Consider the following 21,743-nt stretch of genomic DNA (forward strand, 5'->3'; position numbering starts at 1 on the left):
ATTTAGCAAGTATGCAACAAATGTTGACCAGAGAAGTCAAATAAATTCTCTTTGCAGTGATAATCCCACACAGGGTTCAGCCCAGCTAATTGAGGAATGAGGGGTGAGGTGGGTAAATAAAGTACCCAGGATATCAGGGAGATATCAATAGCACCCCAAAAGAAACCTTCCTTGTGTGACCTCCTCTGCTGCATGCATTTCTTCTACTTCTCTTCTGCTTTCTTCTTATCTTTGAATTTTTTTCCTATTTGAATTTCTTATACATTTTCTAGTTTTCTTTTCATGCTTCTTTAGTCAGTCTGCTAACCCATTCATCAAGAAGCCTACATAATGTTTGGTCAAGGATTCAGTTGCCTTATACAGGTTTCTGGGCTGTCTGGGTTAGCAGGAGACTCCCATTGGGGAAAGTCACCTGTTCAGGATGCTTTTTAACTTTTTAGAAGAAACACAATGTGTCCCCACCTCTTAGCTGGTCTCATAATCCTTAGCAGCTCCCAAAGCGGTCCTGTCTTTCACACAAAGAAAAGCTGCAAGATTGCCTGAGAAATTACTGGAGGGGAAAGGTTGAGGAGCAAGGAATGATGGGACAAGGAGCCCCCAGTCCAGTCCACTCCCCTGACGTCATGCCACAACTTAGCAGTGGTTGATCCTGGAGCAAACAAGGGGGCGAGCAGTTTGCCCATAGTAGGAGGAAATGGGTTTGCTCAATTAGTCACACTCTGTCCTAAACAAGACCACTTCTTATGCAAGAGCTTGGATGGAGTTCTACCTGAGTCTGAAGCCAGAGTTGTTTGCTGTCACTTGGCCTTTTTACTGCCTTGTGGCTTCCAGATCCTAGGATCTAAAACCTGGCCCACCCATCAGCTCTACTCACCAAGGACTCCCTGGGAAGTGTGATTCCAAAGCATGTTTTCTGGTCTGCAATGCACAGTGGGGAAATAAACTCAGAGAAAGGGTAGAGTGACTGCTAAGTCACCAAATGAAGCGGTGAACCTAGGGATCTAGCCTCTCAGTCTGGTCTCATGTTAGCCCAAGAAATCATCATGTAGGTTGCCTCTGTCTCTCTGAGACTTCAGATGGCCTCATCGTTTGGGACAACGGTGTCCAAATGGGAAAATATGCTGTTTGTGGATGGCAGTCTGGCTGAGAAGCACAGCTTCTACCTCACTCCGCAACATCAAGATGCTCCAAATCCCCCACACCTCACAAAGCCCCTGCTCCCTCTACCACCATCAGAGGTGACTGCACACCCATTTCATCTCACACTCTCATGTGCACACAGCTCTCACGGGCTCACTGACCAGTTCCTGCATGAACCTAGATTTACCCTTTGATCAATCCTGGTGTGAGAGTTGGAGGAAGCCTTCTTACCCCTAAGAGTAAAAAGACCTTGGTTATCTGGTATCAATGGAGCCTAAGACATACCTGAAGTAATTATGACAAGAGACATCTTTACATTCCAGCTGCTAAGGCTTCAAATGACTAACACACAATGTGGTGGAAAACCTAAAATGTAATGTACTTGGAATGTACTATTTCAATTGATGTTTATACAAACGTCCCCTTTGGGCAAATCACTTTTCTTAATGGTGTTAATAGCTCGCGTATTCAATCCCAGTGAACTTTGAAGGAATAAATGACCAGGTCTCAACAATCCAAAGAACTGATGTCAGACAGGGAAGTCTAAGCATACTGGAGAAAAGGAGAAGCCACCACAGAAAGTGTAAACAACAGCACTAATGTCCCTTTCTAGACTGCTGCATGGTGACTTCTGGTCCTGTTGTCACCAAAGTAGGAGAGGCAGAGGAGATGAGAGGCAGAAGAGGGCTGAGAATGTCACTAAAAACAGCAACCTTTTCCAGGAATACTCCCTGAACACACACACACACACACACACACACACACACACACACACACACACACACACACACACACACAAAGGCACATTATTTAGGTACACACTGTTACACATTTGAAGAGAAAAGAGTTATGTAACCTATCAGCTGTTCATTTTCACAAGCCTAACAGAAATGGAGTGTATTCAATCCCCTGAGTACAGAAAACCATGGCAAGAGTCCAGGGCTTCCACTGTACCAAAAGAAAAGGTCTCTCTCTCTCTCTCTCTCTCTCTCTTTCTCTCTCTCTCTCTCTCTCTCTCTCTCTCTCTCTCTCTCTCTCTCTCTCTCTCTCTCTCTCTTTCTCTCTCTCCCTCTCCCTTTCCTCCCCCACTCTCTTTCCATCAAGCTCAATATAGCTTCTAGTAGGGAGGGTGACCTAAGTACTTGGTGCTGAAAAGTACCAAATGCTACCTCTCTGGACCCTCAAACTCTTGGTATGCTCCAAATTGGCCCCATAGAAACCTAAGTATTAAATGGAAAAACAAAATTGAGTTCTGAAACATAACAGAGATGAAAACAAACAAACTTAGACACTTTTGAGTCGATGGAGGGAGAATTGGCCATCTGTGATACAAGGATATGGATCTTGGAGTCTGTTAATGACCCAGTACCTGACCTCCTCATCTGAGATTCCCTTGGTTGAAGCAGGAATGAAGCCACTCACCTGGCAGAGCTATGTGGTGAGAGCCTAGATTGTACCTCTATAAAGTGTTATAGCTCAAGACCCAGGAAAGAGTAGTTGCTGTTTTTATTTTACTTTCCCCTTATTTTCCATCCTCTCTCTCTTCCCTTCCCTAGTCCTGAATGATTAAAAGTTATTTCTTCCTTTGTGGCATAACCCACATCAGAAGTTAGTTCTCAGTCTTGGAATTGAAGAGAGATTTCGGACACCTTGTTGGGAGTTCTTACCCTTCCCAAAACGTAGCTCCTGTCTGATGTGTGCAAAGCCCTGCAGAGAACAGACCTCCATGCTAAGATAGAGGCCATGGTCTTCTTCCAGTGCACTCCTGTGGACTTTCCATGCAGCACGCCATCGTCATTTGCACCGCCCACCTCACATATACAAGAATGGGAGGGCCACATGTTCTCTTATTTGGTGATCTCGCCATGTCTCAGATCACATTGTGGGGCCCTGGTGAGATAGCTGTCCCATCCTCCCTTTGTCCCTTGGCTTCCCTGAAGTCGGCACTGGCTGAGTCTTCTCATCAAGGAAGCTCCTCTGCCTTACCTGGGACTGTTGGGGATGACCTTGGCCAAGGTTCTTCATCAGCCTCTGTCCCAGGAGAGCAAACACCTGTCCCTTCCTGGTTCTTGAAAGGGAATTCCAGCTTTTATCAATCATTGCTAGGGCCCTTTGAGAGCCAAATTCATTTTTCAAACTGATAGAACACAGATGTCTCAGAATAAGAGTTGGAACACAGCTCTTCAGATTCCGGTCCCCAATTTCTCCACTTCGAGACGTGTACTTGTACAATGTCAGCCATTGGTGGCACATAACTGTACATGTGCAAGAACCAACCCTGGAGGTGGCACATCATTTCACATCTAGATCAGGTAACATCTCCCCTGCTTCTTTGTCTGTTCATCGAAATTCTTAAATCTATTGAAGGTGCTTTGCTAAACTACCAAATTGGGGACATACCTGTAGCATTTCACAAACCTGTTCAATCAAACAAACAAATCCCTAAAACCACTTTTCTGAGAAGAGAATTCCTAGGCCCCTGGGTGGCCACTCTGCTCTCCTGAGGGTCCCTGGGATTCCCAGACGTGCTGAAGTCTCAGCGTAAGTCCACTTGGGAGAGTTTGCCTGAGACTATGCCCCATTACCTTTTGAGAGATAGAAATCTGAGGCCATCCTGGATTTTTCTTCAGCACTTCTGCATACTTTCTTTTTCATGACTTTCCCCACCTCCCCCCATATTTCATCTATTTTTCTTGGAGCACAGAAAGATCTTCCAGCGGCAGATCTGGAGCTTTCCTTGTTCTAAAATATTTTTCTAATTCAATCTTTTTTTTTGTTTGTTTTAGTTGTACAAGAGTATAAATTCCCTCTCTCTGTCTTTATCAGATCTCTCACACCTACCATGCTTTCCCTTAGTATGGTCATTTTTTTAACTTCTTTCTTTACATTCTCTAGCCTCAGAAGAACTGCTGAGGTTAGAGTTTTAGGCTAGTCCACTCAACCTGCCAAGTTCAAGGTTGGGTGGTGAGCAGAAAAGCAATTTAAAAAACAAAAAACAAACGAGACAAGAGGATGTCAGGAGAAAAGTGAGAGCTGTCCAATGAAGCAGAAAACTCCCTCCTAACAGACAGCAGTGGTCACGGCAGGAACCTGGCAGCATGCAGGACACACCCCAGCTGGCTACCTCCCAAGCCTGCCAGGGGCCCTGGGAACCCAGTTCCAGGCTGTCAGCAGAGACAAATTTAGCACTGATGATCTCATCTTGCAGAATAGCCCCAGGGCCTCAAAGTGTTCAGGAAAACATCACTTAGACAAGTTGGGAAGTGGATGTCACTGCTGGTCCCTGATTTAGCTGGTAGGCTCGAGGGTCCCTCGGGTTCTCAGCACAAGATCACGAAGAAGAGCAAGTACAGGTAGTAGCCAGCAGGTGGCAGGATAGGGGAGCGGCAACATGACTACTCTGCTCTCCTCCATGGTCCCCGGGACTCCAGACACTGTATAATGAGGTCTCTGGGTGAATCCAACAGGTTCCAGCATAGTGAGTTGGAAATGAACAGCAAGCAGTGTTGAACATTCCCTTCTTTGCCTATGTAAATCTCCCCTCTGACCCCATCCGGAGATCACATGTCACAGTATTTATAAATGCAGCAGCGGGCAGAGGCAGAGGAAGGCTGGAGAGAGCATTCTCTCTGTTGTTTACTGTCCAGGATGTCAAAGCTTGCAAAGGAGGCAATTGCCCTTGCCCTGTGCAAGGAGTCAGTAGCCAAAAGGAAAAAAAAAAGGTAAGCATATGCCAACAAGTGCAAGCCCTTTGGTCTGTCACTGGCCCTAGCCACCTTCCCCTCCAAGGATTCACAGTGGGGTTTCAGGTTTCTCTGACCTTATCGGAGTAGTTCCCCTGAGGTTTGTCAGTGTGTTTTGTCATCAGATTTTTCCCTCGTGTCCTTGGAGCTAAGAGGCCACAAGAGCAACTCCAATGATGCCCCTCCAATGATGTCCCCAAAGCAGGAGGGGAGTGCCTGAAAGGTCCTTAAGCTGGAATGACTTCTTCCCCTGGCAATTGGCACCATAGCCTATGGTCAGCCCAATGGATGAAGGGCGGTATGAAAGTTAACTAAAAATGCACTTGATATTTATTGCTAAGTGGAATAAGTACTTCCAAAAAGGAGGGTCCACTATAAAAAGAGCAATCAGGATCACCCTACGACAGGTGATTGATAATGAAGGAAAATAAATGCTGTCACCTCAGAAAGGCTGGGCTTATATCCACGCACACTAGATGCCACTCCCTTGTCAGTTTCAGTCATATTAGAGGGGATCAGCTCCTAAGTATAAGGGTCGAGAGTCTGATCAATTCTGTCCCAGAAAGTGCCAAGGGAGCATAATGAAGGCTGTCAGAAAAATCAAAATGTACTGAGAATTTAAGGTGACCACCCAAGTAAAATCTCCAAAAGACACTGGAAACACTGTTGTGGTTACAGGGAGAAAGATCTACCAGGCCCTTAGTATAGAACTGACATGTGAAGACATCAGAAAAACCACTACAAAGGGAAATAGCAGAACACAGGGCCTGGAGGAGAACCTGGAATCAGACATTCCAGTCAGCAGCAGGACCTAGAAGATAGAGGCAGGGATCAGAAACACAGCCCTGAGTCAAGGTCATCCTACACATGCACATGCGTATCACACCACCTACAGCCCTGGGACATTTGGGGAAGAAACAAAATTAGTTCGGCTTGTGAACCATTTATCCTGGAGAGGCAAAATGAGATATTTTCTCCTGTTCTTTTAATTAAAAGTTAGCTCATAAATCAAAGACCTTGTTTCCAGGCTGCAGGAAGGAGGTAGTAGGAGAGAGTCCAAGGGTCTCAGCATAGCATCTGCCTGGCCTGGCTTGCTCTCACAGGTCATTCACCCCTGGTACAGCAGATCACTGCAGTAGGGCGTTTAGTAAGGGGTGACAGGTAGTTTGGCTGAGTAATATCCTGTCTTCCTTATTGGGCTCACTCTTCCCAAGAGGTCTCGTGAGAACACATGTGTGTATGTGCATATGAACACACATACACACACATACACATTTCAATCCCACAAGGGCTGGTTAGGGCATCTATTTGGAGCATATGATTTTCCCTTAGAGAAATCCAACCTTTAGAGCCCTCCTTCCCTCTGCTTTCCAACCCAGCCAGGATTCACATGGCTGTTTACAGAGTTTGGCGAATCTCCTCAGAAGCCAATCAAGAAAAAAAATCAAATGGATCCTCACTATCTTCTTCATCTCAATTATTCCCCTCCTCCGTCCTGGTATATCAAAGAATGCTCTGTAAATGTGATGTCCTGTAGCCTACAGCTCATGCAGAAGTGATATGCAGGGTGCGAACTTGATTATGTTTAATCTGTCCCAGATCAGAAGTATAGCCTGAAACAAAGTTGAGATTTCCTGGCTGTCAGCGCTAACATTCTCTGCATTGCTCAGGGCTGCCTACAAACACTTCAGAGCATGACTGGTCCCATATGCAGATCTAGGTTGATACTTTGCCATGAAGACCATTGGGCGCCTAGAATCTACAGAGGAGGCAGCAGGGTGAAATTCAGTGATGCCTTTCGCTCCTCATCTTCCTTGAGCTTGAAAAGATGGCTGCCAAGAGTTTCGTATTTTATAGCTCACTGTGTCTTGTCTACACCTGTATGGCTTCATATTTTGGCATAGAAAATAAAGATAAAGAAAGAGAACTCTCTATACAGAGAGGACAAGAGAGGGAGAGAAAATTGGACTTCATTCCAGCTTCCCGCCTAGAAACTATTCATGACCCACAGTCCTCTTTCTTACAGTGTTCCCCATCCCCCCCACCTCCAACAACCAAACCATTTCCTTCTCTCTCTGTCCACGGGCAGAGAAAGAGTTCATTCAAAAGCAAAGGTCAGCAAGGAGCAAAGGACCCCTTTCCAGATCCCCAGACCTAAGTCCCTCCAAAACAATCAAATTTAAAGCAGAGAGATTAAATTATCACTAAGCTAATTATGGGAATCACACTTAGGCTGGCCGCTGGGAAGCAAGGTCAGCAAGCAAAAGGCATTAAAATTAAAGCCAGATGCAAGAAGCACTTTAAAGAGCAACTGGAAGACCCATTACCACCCCACACGCAGGAGGAAGAGGCCAGTCTGATGGCTGTCTATCTGGGCAATTGTCAGAGTATTTGACAGCTAAATAGCTGTGCTCTGTCATCATCTCAAGGCCAAAGTGGGCACATCAGAGGGAAACTGGTTAGAGGGTGTGATGCTAATTTCGAAGATAGCACAGAAGGGAGCTAGTGGTTCTTTCTAAGGGGTAGAGCCCAGGGCATCTGCCCCAGAGAAAGTTGCAGAGAAAAGGTCTGTATCTACTCTTCACAGTATGTGCATGGGGCTCTTGGCTTTGCTGAGTGAATGAAGGCCTGTGTATATACACATCAGGTATATGTGCATGCTTATGAATGGGAAAGAGGAGGGCCATGTGTGGACATAAATTTATCTACTTAAAAATATAAGGGAAAGAGTTTAAAATGAGGTAGAGGGCCCCTTCTAGCACAATCACAACTGGGCAACTTCTTACAAGAATTATGCAATGACCATGTCCTCACAATTGCTGCTATTAGCTCAGTTATGAACAGATAAATTGTGGTGTCCAGTTCCAGCTGCTCAGTGCTTCCTCTCCCATCACCCACATAATCCAAACTGAAGACATGTTAGCTAAGAACTTGGCAGTCCAGGAAGTAAGTTAAAATCTATGTTTTTCAGCCAATCTCCAGGATGGCTTCCTGGACTTATAACTCCAAATGTGCCTGTCATTTCCAGAGAAAAGACAGCACGTGGGAAAGCCTGACCCACATCAGGCCCATGACCTAGTCTTGAACCATAACCAGTTTTGAGGATCTGGTCTACAAGAAAGAAATACAAAAGTGCAAAATCCTTCCTGTGTCCAGAGTGAGATTTTGGAATTCATGGTCAACAATATGGGTTCAGGAAGAAAAAAAAAAGGAATCTTTGGAAGTTAAATTACATAGGAAAAATTAATTTGGGAGGCTCTATTTAATTGTAGGTAAAAGGAATGACTCAATAAATTTGAATAATTTAATTATCTAAGAGACATCTGCTGCACACAATCTAATCATTGCTTCTGAGTAGAAAAGTGCCTTCACTTTTGAGAAAACTAAATTTAGGGAGATGCAAACCTCCAGAGCCTGACTAATGGAAGAACACGAACAATTCCAGCTTCAATTTGGGGGGAAAAAAGTAAATCACAAGAAAACAAGCTGAGAGAATTGACTTAAGAGAATGCTACTCCAACACTGCTGGGGTCAACCACAATGAAATCAGCCACATCTTAACTTTGGGGCACACATGCTCTAGCATTTATTATTATGGAAGAACTAACTGTGGGCTTTAAAAACTAACCAGAAATGCAGGCCATATTACAGAAGATAAAAAGGAGATACTTCTGGTTTGAAGGTTGACGTTCCTACAGTAGTCCTTATTGGGAGCTGTTTTGACAAAGTTATTGATAGAATGTTTTCCTCTGCTCTCCCACGTCCCCTTCCACCTATGCAGCAGGTCCTTCCTGTGGCAGAGTTCCCCTTCCCACACCACTCACTCTGTCGAGGCCAGTGAAATGGAGAGACAACAAGAAGCGCCACTGTCAAGCAGCAGCTTTAGCAGCTATGTGCTTCTGCCATCTTGTTTCTCCCCTTGCAATGAAATTGGCATGTGCCAAATACAGGCTACTCTTCACTCTCCAGCCCAGCCAGATGAATGGTGTATCATGTAGCTAGTACCAATTCAAGGTACACACGAATGTGAGTTGGAAATAACCTTTGTTCTCATAAGCCCCTTAACCCCAGGGGTCACTTGTTACATAACTTAACATAACTTAGCCTAAACTAGCTGATACCTACCGCCTTCCACAGTCATTCTTCAAATACATTTCTTATTTAACATGTGTTACCTTCAGAGTACTACTCTGGGCATAGCTGCAGTCTAATTAGGACAAGATTTTGACACACTGGAAAAGAAAGATCATCTATATTGATAAACTGTATTTTCCACATGAAGAAAATAAACACATTTTTCCTGAAAAAAAAAATCTCATGGGGCACCAGTGACTCACATCTGTAATCCTTGCTATTTAGGAGACTGAGATCTAAGAATCATGGTTCTAATCCAGCCAGGGTAGGAAAGTTTGTGAGACTTTTAAGCACCTCCCCCAAAAGCCAGAAGTAGAGCTGTGGTTCAAGTGGTAGAGCTCCAGCCTTGAGGGGGAAAAAAAGGCTCAAGAACAGCACCCAGGCCGTGAGTTCAAGCCCTAGGACCAGTACACACACACACACACACACACACACACACACACACACACAATCTCAAATACAAATGCTGAAACCTTCCTATAATTTCTGGACAATCAAGATGTGACTAACATTGTAAAGCTATTACTAATTCTAGAAAAGGATTATTTTGTAAATATTCTGTTTTCCCTCCATGAACCAATGACCCTTCCCAAAAGCCTGTGGTCTTTCTTCCCCATTAGTCAAAAAAGCCCAGAGCTCAGCTGAAGAGAAGCAGTCAGTACCACCAGCAACCCTTCATCCATGCTGAAGGCCACACTGGGGGTGGGGGGTGGGAGAAGGGTTTATAGTTCCCACATGTCACACCAGCTCCATCTAGCAGATGGCACTTCAGACCAAGTTCAGATGTAAGTTCAGGTCCTCCCAGGATCTAAGCCTATGCTTCTTGAACAAACTTCACCAGAACTAGGCACTGGAAGGTCCTGCCTGTAATCCTGGCAGCTTGGGTGGCTAAGATGGAGAGGATTGCTGTTTGAAGCCTCCTGGCTTTGAACCTTAAGATGATTGTAACCCTTCTCAACACCCTAAGCCAGAGGACTCCAGGTTCCTGACTCTCAGAAACTGTATGATAACAAGTGCTGTACTGAGCCCTTGGATTTGGGGGTAGTTTGTTACACCACAATAGACAGCCACACATCCATGTCACCTAGGGAGGGCAGAGATTAAGATGTCACTGTGAGAGACCTGACAGAGCTTCAAAAGGTCACCACAGATGATAGAAAAAAAAGCACCATGACACCACCAAGAAGCAAGCCTAACAGCCACATGCACAGAAGTCCCTTAAGAACAATAGGGAGGCTCAGAAGAGTCCCCACCCAATCAGAGCATCAACTGGTGGGCTATAAATCAGACCCATCATATAAATCAGCCACCCGCATCTCCCCATCAACATGGCCAAAGAAGATGTATTGATTTCTAGCAGGAAAGCCCTCTATCAGTTCTATCCTCAGGGACTGTCTTCTAGATCCTACCATCCTTCAAGCTAGAGTCTAGAAGGGATGGGCCCAGCAGTAAGGGGTCATTTATTGCTGGGGGACTTCTGCTCCAAGCCTTCTGCCTCTTTCTCTAAGCATCATCTCTCTCATCCTCTCCCATCTTTGTTGTCTTGGTTACATGGCCAGACTCCTGATATGCTGCTAGTTTTCATTCTAATGATATGTTCTTGTAAAGCACAATATTTTACTTCAATTGCATGTGTCACTGGATAAATTCCTCTGGCGTGTCTGACATTTGTGTATCAGCTGACTGAATGTGCTCTGTGATTTGGGGTGTTCCCGCAGCACTTTCTTCCATTTGAACGTCTTTGCATTTTAATTTATGAACAGGATCTTTCTACACAAATGTATATATACATACACATATGATTTTAAAAAGTGGCACGTGTATCAATAAATCTCGAATTGGCAAAACTCATTCCAAACAATCTCCTTAAATCATATGCATTAGCAATGATCACTGGGGAAGGAGAATGACAAGAGCTCCTGAGTGCTCTTGGTTGGAGATTATGACCTTGGGTTTCGAGAGGAGGCTGGGAGGAGAAGGAGCCCAAACCTGGCCATTAGCATTGAGCAGCCTTGAGAAGGGTTGTGGCAGAGACCATGGCCAAGTATCTCCCATGCTTGCTCAGGTTAGCCTCAAGTGACCACCTGTGATTGCTCAGAAACACACAGGAAAGGTTGGTAAACCTACATGCAGAGTCATGAGAAACAGTATAGGGTCAGAGCACAAAGTCAATGGAGAAACATTTATGTTAAAGGGATGATTGAATGAGGGCTTAATGGTGTTTGCCAAAATAAAACACATCTAAGAGAACAATGGCTAGCTAGGCTTCATTCCTTAACTACAAAATAGAAAATAAACTTAAAACATAGCAAAAGAGATTGAGAGTAGACAGGTTGGCATGAAGTAAAATTAGCTCGAAAAGCCAGCCTCAGGATTTCCAGACTGAGAGGATTAATGACAGAAGGGGCTCTCTGCCCCTCTTCTGAGCTTATGATCCCTTGTGCATCTACGGATCTTCTGCAGCCTCAGTTTCACTTTCATGTACGTGGAGCATAGGTTAAGATCTATGCAGCTTTAATACTTGGGAAAGCTCAGGTTACAAAGAACAAAATAACACAGCAACATCAATCACCCAAACTCCCTCCCGGCTCTTTTCCCTCTGTGGAAATAAGCCCACAAAGGTGCTTCCACATGTTTCTTCCTTTCTATTGCAAACTTGCAGCAGCTCAGGTCTGAGGAACACATAGCATAACTGACCAAGCTTGTACCAAATATGCAACTCTGTGTCTGCCCAGAATGTTAAGCTCCCAGTCAATGGGCAATTCCCACACTAGACACCTCTGAGATTTCCTGACTTCTACACCCATCTTCAGAGTTTAAGCCAGGTACTTAATCTCACACCTGTAATCCTAGCTACTCAGGAGGCTGAGATCTGAGGATTGCTATTCAAAGCCAGTGTGGGCAGATTCAAGACCAAAAAGCCAGAAGTGGAGCTGTGGCTTGAGAGGTGGAGTGCCATTTTTGAGCAAAACAACTAAGGTACAGAGCCTAGGCCCTGAGTTCAAGAACTTCAATCTAGGCTCTCTTCTATACTCAGACTGGAGGGCCTAGGGAACATGAGCAAATTGATTTCAAAATAGATTCAAGTAAAGTATTAGAATGGTTAAAGGAATCTGCATGAGCACTGCTGATAAGGCTGGCCTGGTTCCCATCCCAAAAGGCTGCTATGGCATAGAACACTCACAGCCAGATGGGTGCGTGTCTGCAGGCTCATGACAAGAATAGACAGAAGCTCTGCTTAACCAGCATTCACCCTTTTGGTACAAATGGTTTTTTAGGTGGTTTCTGTTTAGTTTCATTTTGGTTTTGTGGCTGTCTTTGAATTCAGGGGTTGGGTGCTGATGCTAAGCAGTTTTGTTCAAGGTTGGCATTCTATTAATTGAGCCATGGCTTCTTACTTCTGGCTTTGGGGGGGTTAATTGGAGATAGAAGTCTCACAGATTTTTCTCCTCGGCTGGCTTCAAATATGGTCCTCAGATCTCAGCCTTTTGTGTGGTTAGGATTATAGGCATAATTGGTGCCCAGACAAATAGTTTAACTTGTTAAAAAAAATACCAAAAAAAATCCAGGAAAGACACAAGCACAAAACAAAGGAGCAATCACACCTCAAGTGGAAGTTTATGATGTTTTGGTTCACAATGAACATTAGTCTCCCCACTAATGTCAGGCAGTAATTCGCTGCTGAGCAGCCACCATAAAATATTATCACTTAGTGACAGAATGCAATGCAAAGGGGCAGTGAGGGACACAGAGAGGTGGGGGAGGGAGAGAGAGAGAGGATTTCATCAGAAATAGTCAAACAAAAAGATCATGTCCTTCAAAGACAACACTGACCCAGTCTCCCAGCAAGAGTGAAAGGTTTTTAGATGTATAAAGACTTACACAAGTCAAAATGGTGTTTGCCTCACAGTTTTCAATTATAGCTGAAAATTGAACAGCCAGTGGAGTATTCGTTCATATGCCAGATTTTGTATGTACGGGTGCAAGTTCTGAGGCTTGAACTCAGAGCCTGAGTGCTATCCTTTAGTTTTGGTTTTTTTTTTTTCACTCAAGGCTAGCACTCTACCATGTGAATGACAGCTTCATTTCCAGCTTCTTTTGCTGGTTAATTGGAAATGAGAGACTCGCAAACTTTCCTGACCAGGTTAGCTTGAAACCATAATAATCAGATCTCAGTCTCCTGAGTAGCTCAGTCTCCTGTCCATTGCTAGTTGTCCCTCCCTGGCAACTTCTTCCCACTTTCCCTCTCCCTCCCCCTCCCCTCTCTCTCTCTCTCTCTCACACATACACACTCACACACACACAGACACAGACACACACAGACACACACACAGACACACACACACACTATATCAGAAAATACACAAAAGACATCCAAGTTGGCGTTTACTTCACCTCCTTTCCCCTTGCCTCATGTGATGTGTGTGCTCAAGAAGGGAAATTATGGTCATCAAAGGCAAGGTTGCGAATAATTGGGACCCATACCTTTCAAACAAAATAAAAAGTCAGTAATTTTGAAGGTAGCCTATGGATAGCTACAGTCTAGCTCCTAGACCCCAAAACACTCAGCCAACTCCTTCCTCTCAGCAAACTCCCAAGCCCCTTCCCACCCACCTTGCCTACTTCCAGTTTCTTGTCTTGCTGACAAGAACTCTGAAAGGCCCTTGAGACACACAGGAGATTATTACAGGGCTCAGAGAAGCCAACTCTGTAATTACGGCTACTGTGTGATTTCCATTATTCTCACACCCTGCGCTCAATCGCTCACAAGACTTGGTGCAAAGTCCTCCTACAGCCTCCAGTTTGCCATAGCCAGGCCTCTGCCCAAAAAGGTGGTGGCAGTCTGATAATCTCTTAGAAAAGCAAGTCAGACTTTTTTTTTTTAACAAGGAAAGGGATGTGGCTCCCAGTGAGTGATGAGCCGTGGGAAATTCTATTGTCTAGAAAATAAATAAATAAATAAGCCCCGGCCACTTTGGCTTTTTATTATTTCAAGCAACAGACATGGCAGCCCGACCTTCCTTTTTCAACTTAGACTGTTTCCCCCACCCTCCTTACCCTGCCTCTCAGCCCCAGCCTGGGGGCCAACTGTGCTGATCTTGCAGAAGTGGACGCTAGGCTTGGGCAAACCTATTAAGTTGCTGCCACTCTGAGCCTATGGAGCAGAAAGTTTAGCTACCTCGATGGCACTGTGCTCCCCAGGAGGGGAGATGGCTCATTCCTCTCCACATGACCCCTCTGCTCTTAGCTTTCAAGTGTTTATGCCTCACTGGTCCCACTACTGCTCTGGAAATTAGATATAAGGTCCCGTGAGGACGAAACAGAGCTGTTCTTATCTAAACCCGTGAAAAGAAAATGGGGGAAATACAAGCCAGCATCTGGGCTTAGAAAGCCCCAAACCCACAGTTACATGTTTCTGACAAGTGGCATCTGCCTGGCTCTGCTCTGCTTGCCCCAGGGTGGTTGTTTCTGAGCCTTTGTTTGCCCAGGTTCTTGGGGTATCCTTATCCTTGCTCATAGAGATATCTGCATTTGACCTTCCTGGAAGGAGACAAGCTTCTACAGATGAGAGCATCAGCTGCCATCTGCCTCAGTCCAGCCTGGGACCAACATCACACATTTGCAAGATGGCTGTCTTAGACTTACAGTGCAGCTGTCAGGAAATGGGTATTTCCTCCCCCCCCATAACTATTGTTATATGTTCTGAACTCTCAATGTTCATTTCATGGACATCATATTCCAATCGGCTCAGACAACACTGACAAAAAGAATAAACACTCATCTACCGTCTTCACAGCAAGTACATGAGCCACTGGCAGCTGATAGGAAATTTGATGATATGGACCCTATAGAGCAATGGAGGAAGTCATTGGACTTTCATTCAATGGAAGAAGTTCTTTTCCATGACACTGGGAGGGGCTCATTAGAGAAGAGTTAAACTTTCACCCACAAGCCTTGCCTATTACTTACTCTCAATAGTGCTTCTCATTACTATAAGGAAATACCTGAGATAATTAACTTATAGAGAAGGCTTATTTGGGCCCATAGTTTTGAAGTTTCCAATCTGAGATTGCTTGGCCCCATTGTCCTATAGCAGGAGCATGTAGTAGAACAAAACCACTTACATCATGAACCAGAGAGCAAAGAGAAAAGAAAGGGAGCAGAGAGAAAAGAAAACGAACAGAGTCCCATAATCAACTTCAAGGTCATGGTCTCCAATGACATCAGGGCCTCTTGACATCAGGGCCTCCCAGCAGGTCCCAGTTTCTAAAGGTCATACCACCTTCCAATATCACCACCCTGAGAGCCAATTCCTTTAATTTTTTAATGGGAAAAAGAGATCCTTTTTATACTCACTCCTATTTTTAAATTATTATTTATTTATTTTATTTTGAGTTAATACAGTTATATAAGAGGGGATTTCCTTGTGATATTTCCACACATACACACAGCACACTTTGAACAAATTGGGCCTTTGGGGAACATTCAAGACCCAAACTATAGCACTGCCTTTGGGATTTAGCACTCACTTTTCTAGCAAACTAAAAGCATTCAATAATAGAAATGGGAAAAAATAGAGCCATCTGAGCAGCGAAGGAAAAATGTCCATGAGTGCCTGTCTGCTAAAAAGCTCCTATACTTATCTAGACACAATTTCAGCAAATTTGGCTATCTGATTTCCTAGCTCAGGAGAAGCTGGATGCCCCAGACTGAGGGAGGAGGAAAAGTACGGGAGCCAATAGGCATTTGACTGGAAGTGACTACTAGGAACCAGGAAGATGGCAACAATCAGGCACAGGAGCTATGTGGGGACAGCACACCCACGCCCGTAGCATCTCCTCTAAGCATCTCCAGTAAAAAATCACCCAGAGTAGGCAGCTTGAAAAGGTTCAATTATATTTACTATGTTCTTCTCAGAAAGGGCAGGGACCTAGGAAATATAATTCTTGAAGATGTGTAGACAATGGGTAAATTATTCTTTAGTTGTGACATGGAAGGCAGTATACTACAATGAGGAAGTTCTCGCTTCCTGTTTGATACGAGACATACAGTACATGCCCTCCTCACACAGTGTCAGGGTGCCCTGTGGAGCATATTATTTATTTTCCATACATTGCTCATATAGTTTCTCTGCACACACATCCTCTACTCTTGCTCATTCTACCCCCTGGTCTTCTGCACACACTTCCCCCACTCTTACTCATTCTGCCCCCTTGTCTCTTGACAAGGTCACATTCCAGACAATCTATGCTACAAAGATACTAAGTTCACAGAGACATTTTCTGGGCTGTTTCATGGCAGGATGGCCAAACAGACTTGGATGCAGCCTTATAGATTTGCAACCTGGAGCTAATGTCCAGAAATACAACAAACAGAAAGTAGGGATCAAACTTCAGTTTTCAAGAGCAGTGCTCTTTGCATAATCTGAATCATATGAGGTCCAGAGACTTGCAAGGGAGGCTAAAACAAATCAGAAGCCACCACATGGAATCACCACAATTTCCAAGGAAAGGACTAGAGAGCAACTATAAAGCCAACAGAAAACAGACATATGGCCTACACGGTCAAAAAGGCTTTGAACTCCATTGAGGAGAGCATGCTATGCTTGCTCCAACTTACTAAGAGTAGAAGCCTTAGCAGTGAACATTCCTGGAATTATCAGTTGTTTCTATCACTGCCAATGGGCCAAGATTGTCCAGTGTCCTGGGAACCAACAAGCTTCTGGGGAAGAAGGGGAACAGGCCAGGTCCTTAGATGGTATTAGTCCACTTCATCTTAAGTAATGTGTAGGTTCCCATGGCACCCATATTTGGTATTTCTTCATCCCATAAGTTGGATCTTAGCCCCGTTACCAACTAAAACAGGTCTGTGCCTTTCTCCATCAGTTCAATGAATAGACTCCAGATGGATGTATCATTGAGAAGGGGTGCAGGCAGCCACATCCCTCTCCCAGCCCACCTCTTGTGCCCTTGCATCAGGGTACAAACCCGAGTTGAAGAGTGCAACGTTCATTCAGACAGTCCCAGTAATGCTGGGCTCATACCACATATGAGCAAACTAGCTCCAGAGAAGAAGGAACCCACCCACTCATTCACCAAGCCTGATTCCCACAAACACCTTGATACGAAGGCAAATATAGGACACATGGTCATGACCTCAATAGCAACATAATCTCTCAACTCCAACCTGTTTTACCAGTCTATCAGGCAGGTGACAACCAGAAATTGGCAAAACAGATTCTATCCCTGAGGTGACAGACAGTCTTTACAATAATCAGAATAACTGTATTTTATCCCTACCTTCTTCAGCTTGCCACTTTTGGTGCCCACGAAGGCCAAAGAATGGTTCTTGTAGACATACGCAATGACTGAAGTCATACGGTCCCTGTCTTCTGTGAAGACAGGAATGCCACGTACCATCTCCGAGACCCCCAGGGGGGCATTCATATCCAGGCCACAGAAGTTGTCATCGATGGTTAGGAGCTGAAAATTAAACAGGGAGGGGAGAAAAGTTAAACAGGAGAAATGGCAGAGGTGTGAAGTTAGGGAACTCAAGAGCTAGAAAAATGTTCATCAATGGATCATCTAATACAAATTCTTCTTTCTCCTATGAAAAACTCAGCTGCAGAGGAACTAAATCATCTGTCCAATTACCTAAAGTAGGCAATTATAGGATGGTGGCAAAAACACAGATTTTAAGGTCTTTTTTTTTTTTTTGCCATGATCTCTCTGCTATATTCACAAACCTTCCAGATGCCATTTTGGTGCCTTTGATTGCCCAGCATCACTGTCGCATTGAAAAGTTCTGGGCCAGCCCTAGACAAACATGGACTCCAGATAGGTAAGCTCTGGCACAGAGGGAAGTGGTCCCCACATCTGAACAGTTACTGTGGAAAAGACTTGCTGGGAGTGTGGAATAAAGATTAAACTTATTAGTGTGGGAAAAATAGGATTGTAGTGGGTGGGGGTGGGCGGTGCATTCAATGGGATCAGCTGGGGAGAAGGCCAGGGAGAAGCGAAGTTCATGCCTCCACTCCTTAGGCCACAGTGACACCTCATGAGTTCACTCTGAGGCTCCCTATCTCTTAATCACAGCAAAGAGAGGCAGCCAGGGCCTTGTCACAACTCTACCAGTATTTCACAAAATGTTATCTATGGAACCTGAGTTCCCCAAGATTCTCCACATAAATGGGCTCCTTGAACAAACTCATAGAAAACAGCCCCAGGCAATCTAAGACATCAGAATGGAAAGGTTTTTTTTTTTTTTAAGAAATATGTTTAACCTGAGCCTTTCCCAAAACAATTGCCTACAAACAATTTTTGAGAAAGACAACTGCTAGCCATTTCTTTAAAAAAAGAAAAGGAAAGAAAGTAAGCAAGAAAGCAAGGGGGAAAAAACTCTTGAGCTATCCTATGAGACATATTGGCCCAACTCTTCTCTTTTAGGTCCAGGAAGTACAACATTAGAGGTCAGGTTTCAGGAAGGAAGAGCTTCCAGGTCAGTCCCTACAGTGATTCCACTTAATCTCCCTCTTTTTTCATAGCAGGTCTCTCCATATCGGTGTATCAAAGGGACCCCATACAACAGCCAGGTCTTTCAGGATTGTGTTGATTCAGGGAGTGTAAATAACTCCAAATGGTAGCTTAGAAGCCCCAGCTCTCCGCAGGGTTTGGTGCTCTGTGAGGGGCTGGAAACTTATTTGGTCATCCATCCTTTCTCGAAGGCACTGTGTGGCTTTGGAAGAGTTACTCTGTCTTCCAGTGCTTTTATTTTCCACTCTATAAAGATGAAGGAAACAAACCCTGCCTTTTGATGGGCTACTATAAAGCCTCTTGAGCTCATGCCTGTAAAAGTCTTTGGGCCTTTCAGAGAAAGGAATGAAATAAAATACAAGGTGTCACTTTTTTAAAAGGCTTCAATCCAGCCAAAGTAAGAGGCACCTAGAGAACAGCAGGCAGGTTCCTGCCAATATAGCCCTGTAACTGTGGCCAACTCAGTTCTCTAGGGCCTGGGGCTCTTCTGTTCCATGTCAGAAGTGGAGCAGGCAAGAATCATCCACCTCAGGAAGAACAATGTGCTGAGTATATAAAGCTCTTTGTGGCCTCTTCCCTTCTTCCATGGTGGCAGCAGTCAGGAAAGACAGAGGGACCATGGCTAGGCCTGAGTAACCACATGCAGAATTGATGTTTGCCCCATGCTTTTGACAGAGTCTGGCCTCTCTTACATCACCTAGTCCAACATCCCAGACTGAATACAACTTTCTCCATGGCTGGGTATCATGGTTCATTTTTACAATACCAGCTACTCAGGAGGCAGATTGGAAGGATAAAGGTTTGATGCTAGTCCAGGCAAAAAGTCAGGTGTGGTGGCCTGTTCCTGTCATTTCCTAGCTACAAAGGAAGCATAAATAGGAGGATCATAGTCCAGGTAGTCTGGCCCCAGGTAAAATATCTAGAGACTTTATCTTTAAAACAACCAAAAGCAAAAAGACCTGGCAGTGCAACTCAAATAGTAGAGTACCTGCATAGCAAGTGCAAAGCTCAGAGATCAATGCCCTCCATATCACAAAAAAAGAACCATAAGACACAAACTTAGGGCAAAGTGTTCAAGGTCTAGCGTGACCTCTATCATTCTTCTACTGAGGAAATGGGAAAGTAAAAAGATAGCAGAAGGTAAATGAGATGGATAGAAGAAAGAAGAGAAGGATGATAGAAGGATGCTATCTGTCCTATCCTAGCTTCAACCACAGCAACCTACCAGTGATCCTAGTATAGTCTGGGTTGCTTGGCTCTCCATCATTATTAACTATGGCTGTATCCTGTTTACAGGGAACCACATCTCTAATGTTCTCAGGCCTGCCTGAGATAACTGTGCTATAGGACCTCTGCCACCAGAAAATCTTGCATTTTCCCCATAAGGACCTATTTTCCAAATAAACAAGGTCAAAGGATTATCTACTCTTCCTAAAGGGAAACTGAGGCATGGAAAGAGATAGTCTGTGTTTCACTGCTCCTCTGCTACTTCCACACATTCCTCATTAATCTAGTGAGGGATGTTTCCTCTCTCTTAGTCCCTAGAATTGTATTTCTGAGCAGCCAGGTTACTGATCACAATTCTTCACCTTGGCTAATCAAGCAACTCAAAGCCATCTATAAAAGCAGAGCATGCATTTGGATAACTACATCACTGCATCATAGTTGTTCAGAGTTAGAAAGCTAGGAACCTCTGGGTCACTTCTGCTGCAGCGCGTCATACAGCAGGAGGCCTAAGGGAAGAATGTTTCCAGTAAGGAAGGGAAGGCCATTCAAGCCTTAAAACTCAAGCCCAGGGTTCTTCCCTTCTTTAGCTCGTGGGGCAGGCAACCTGACAGGTTCAGTCAGGAGATGGGGGCTCAGATTCCCCACTTGTGCCCTAGGAGAACATGGGAAGAGGCATCCAGAACAATGACACCTACTTCTCCAGCCTTCTCCATGGCTCAATTTCTCCCTCTGGGTAGGGCCCAAGTAAGGAAGGTATGATCAAGGCCTTTGACCGAGAACAGTCTAAGTCTGGGTGACTACTGAGGTCTTCCAGGTGCCATGGGAAATGACCTGGCTCTGTTTCCTCAAAGCTGGGATGATGGGTGAGGGACTTTTTCACAGTAAAATAGTAGTGGGGAAGCGGGGAACACACAGGATTGGACCACTTAGGTGCTTCCTAGATATACAACTTGCTCCCACAGTTGTTTGAGCCTCACTTTCCTTGGCTGTCAGCAGCTGGGCAAAACTGTCATGAGGATTGAGTAAATGAACCCATGATGACCTGGATATACTTCAACAATGAAGGGCATTTCATGGGAATGTTCCACAAGAAATCCAGCCCAGAAGAGTAGCTGCAGAGAGGTGGCCCTAGCATATCTCCTGAGCAGCAGCTATGGGATAATTACAGCACAGGAAAGGAGCAGGATGGGCCCCTTAGGGCTTATAGGCTAAGAATCAGAGAGATAGCAAATGCTGAGCTTCCAGACTAATTGGTGAAAGCTTTCAGCAGGTAAATTCCTGAGCACCCTGGGCAATGGAGATGGAGAGAATCTGCTCTGGCCTTGGTCTGGTCTTCCCTTGGGTCCCATTAACAGGGAGATTAGAGCCATAAGCAGAGGACCCAGGGTGAGTCTCAGCTGTAATCAGGAGGCTAGACATGCTAATCCTCACCAGCTACTCCACAAACACCCATGAGTGAGTTACAGCTGCCATTATGATGCTTATTGATTACAGGGAAATGCCATTCTTAAAATGAAGGGCAGATCTACTACAAAGGGATTTATTTGGTGCCCATTTGAGAAACACCACCAACAGACCTAGGAGCCTTTGGCAGGGCCATGCCCCTATGTGTCTTCTCTCTCCCTAGTCAGGGAAGATTGTATCCTTAGTCCATCACCCCCATAATTCACATGGGATATGTGTGTTGTAAATTAAGATGAGTGATTCACTGAATTTCGGGGACTATGAGCTCAAGGACTATAAGCTCCTTTGAGTCTTTGTACCCTTAATCCTTGGCCCATAGTAGGTTAAGACATGTGTTCAATGGATGAATGGATGGATGGATGAATAACTAAATAAAACCTAGGTTTCACAGTGGCTAACAGTATGGAATTAGGTTGGACTCCCATCCTCTGCTACTTAATACCTTGTGACCTTGGATAAGTCAATTAAACTCTCTGTACCTGTAGAATGGGGGTTTTAATAA

The 21,743-nt window shown here is 44.6% G+C and overlaps 1 protein-coding gene across 6 annotated transcripts in view; it reads right to left on the minus strand.

Annotated features, from left to right (window-relative positions):
• The window catches only part of Plxna4 (plexin A4), a 353,917-nt gene that overhangs the window by 318,959 nt on the left and 13,215 nt on the right, over nucleotides 1–21,743 (minus strand). For 5 of the 6 annotated variants that reach the window (XM_042695991.1, XM_042695992.1, XM_042695997.1 and 2 more), the window contains exon 2: nucleotides 17,318–17,500. In XM_042695991.1, coding sequence (XP_042551925.1) covers nucleotides 17,318–17,500 — 183 coding nt within the window. Of the gene's footprint in view, nucleotides 1–3,441; nucleotides 3,460–17,317; nucleotides 17,501–21,743 lie in introns of all 6 variants that reach the window. The other variant, XM_042695995.1, reaches the window with a different exon arrangement.

Source organism: Dipodomys spectabilis, unplaced genomic scaffold (assembly GCF_019054845.1).
Source record: "Dipodomys spectabilis isolate Male_0828 unplaced genomic scaffold, ASM1905484v1 ptg000197l, whole genome shotgun sequence".
Taxonomy (NCBI): Eukaryota; Metazoa; Chordata; class Mammalia; order Rodentia; family Heteromyidae; genus Dipodomys; species Dipodomys spectabilis.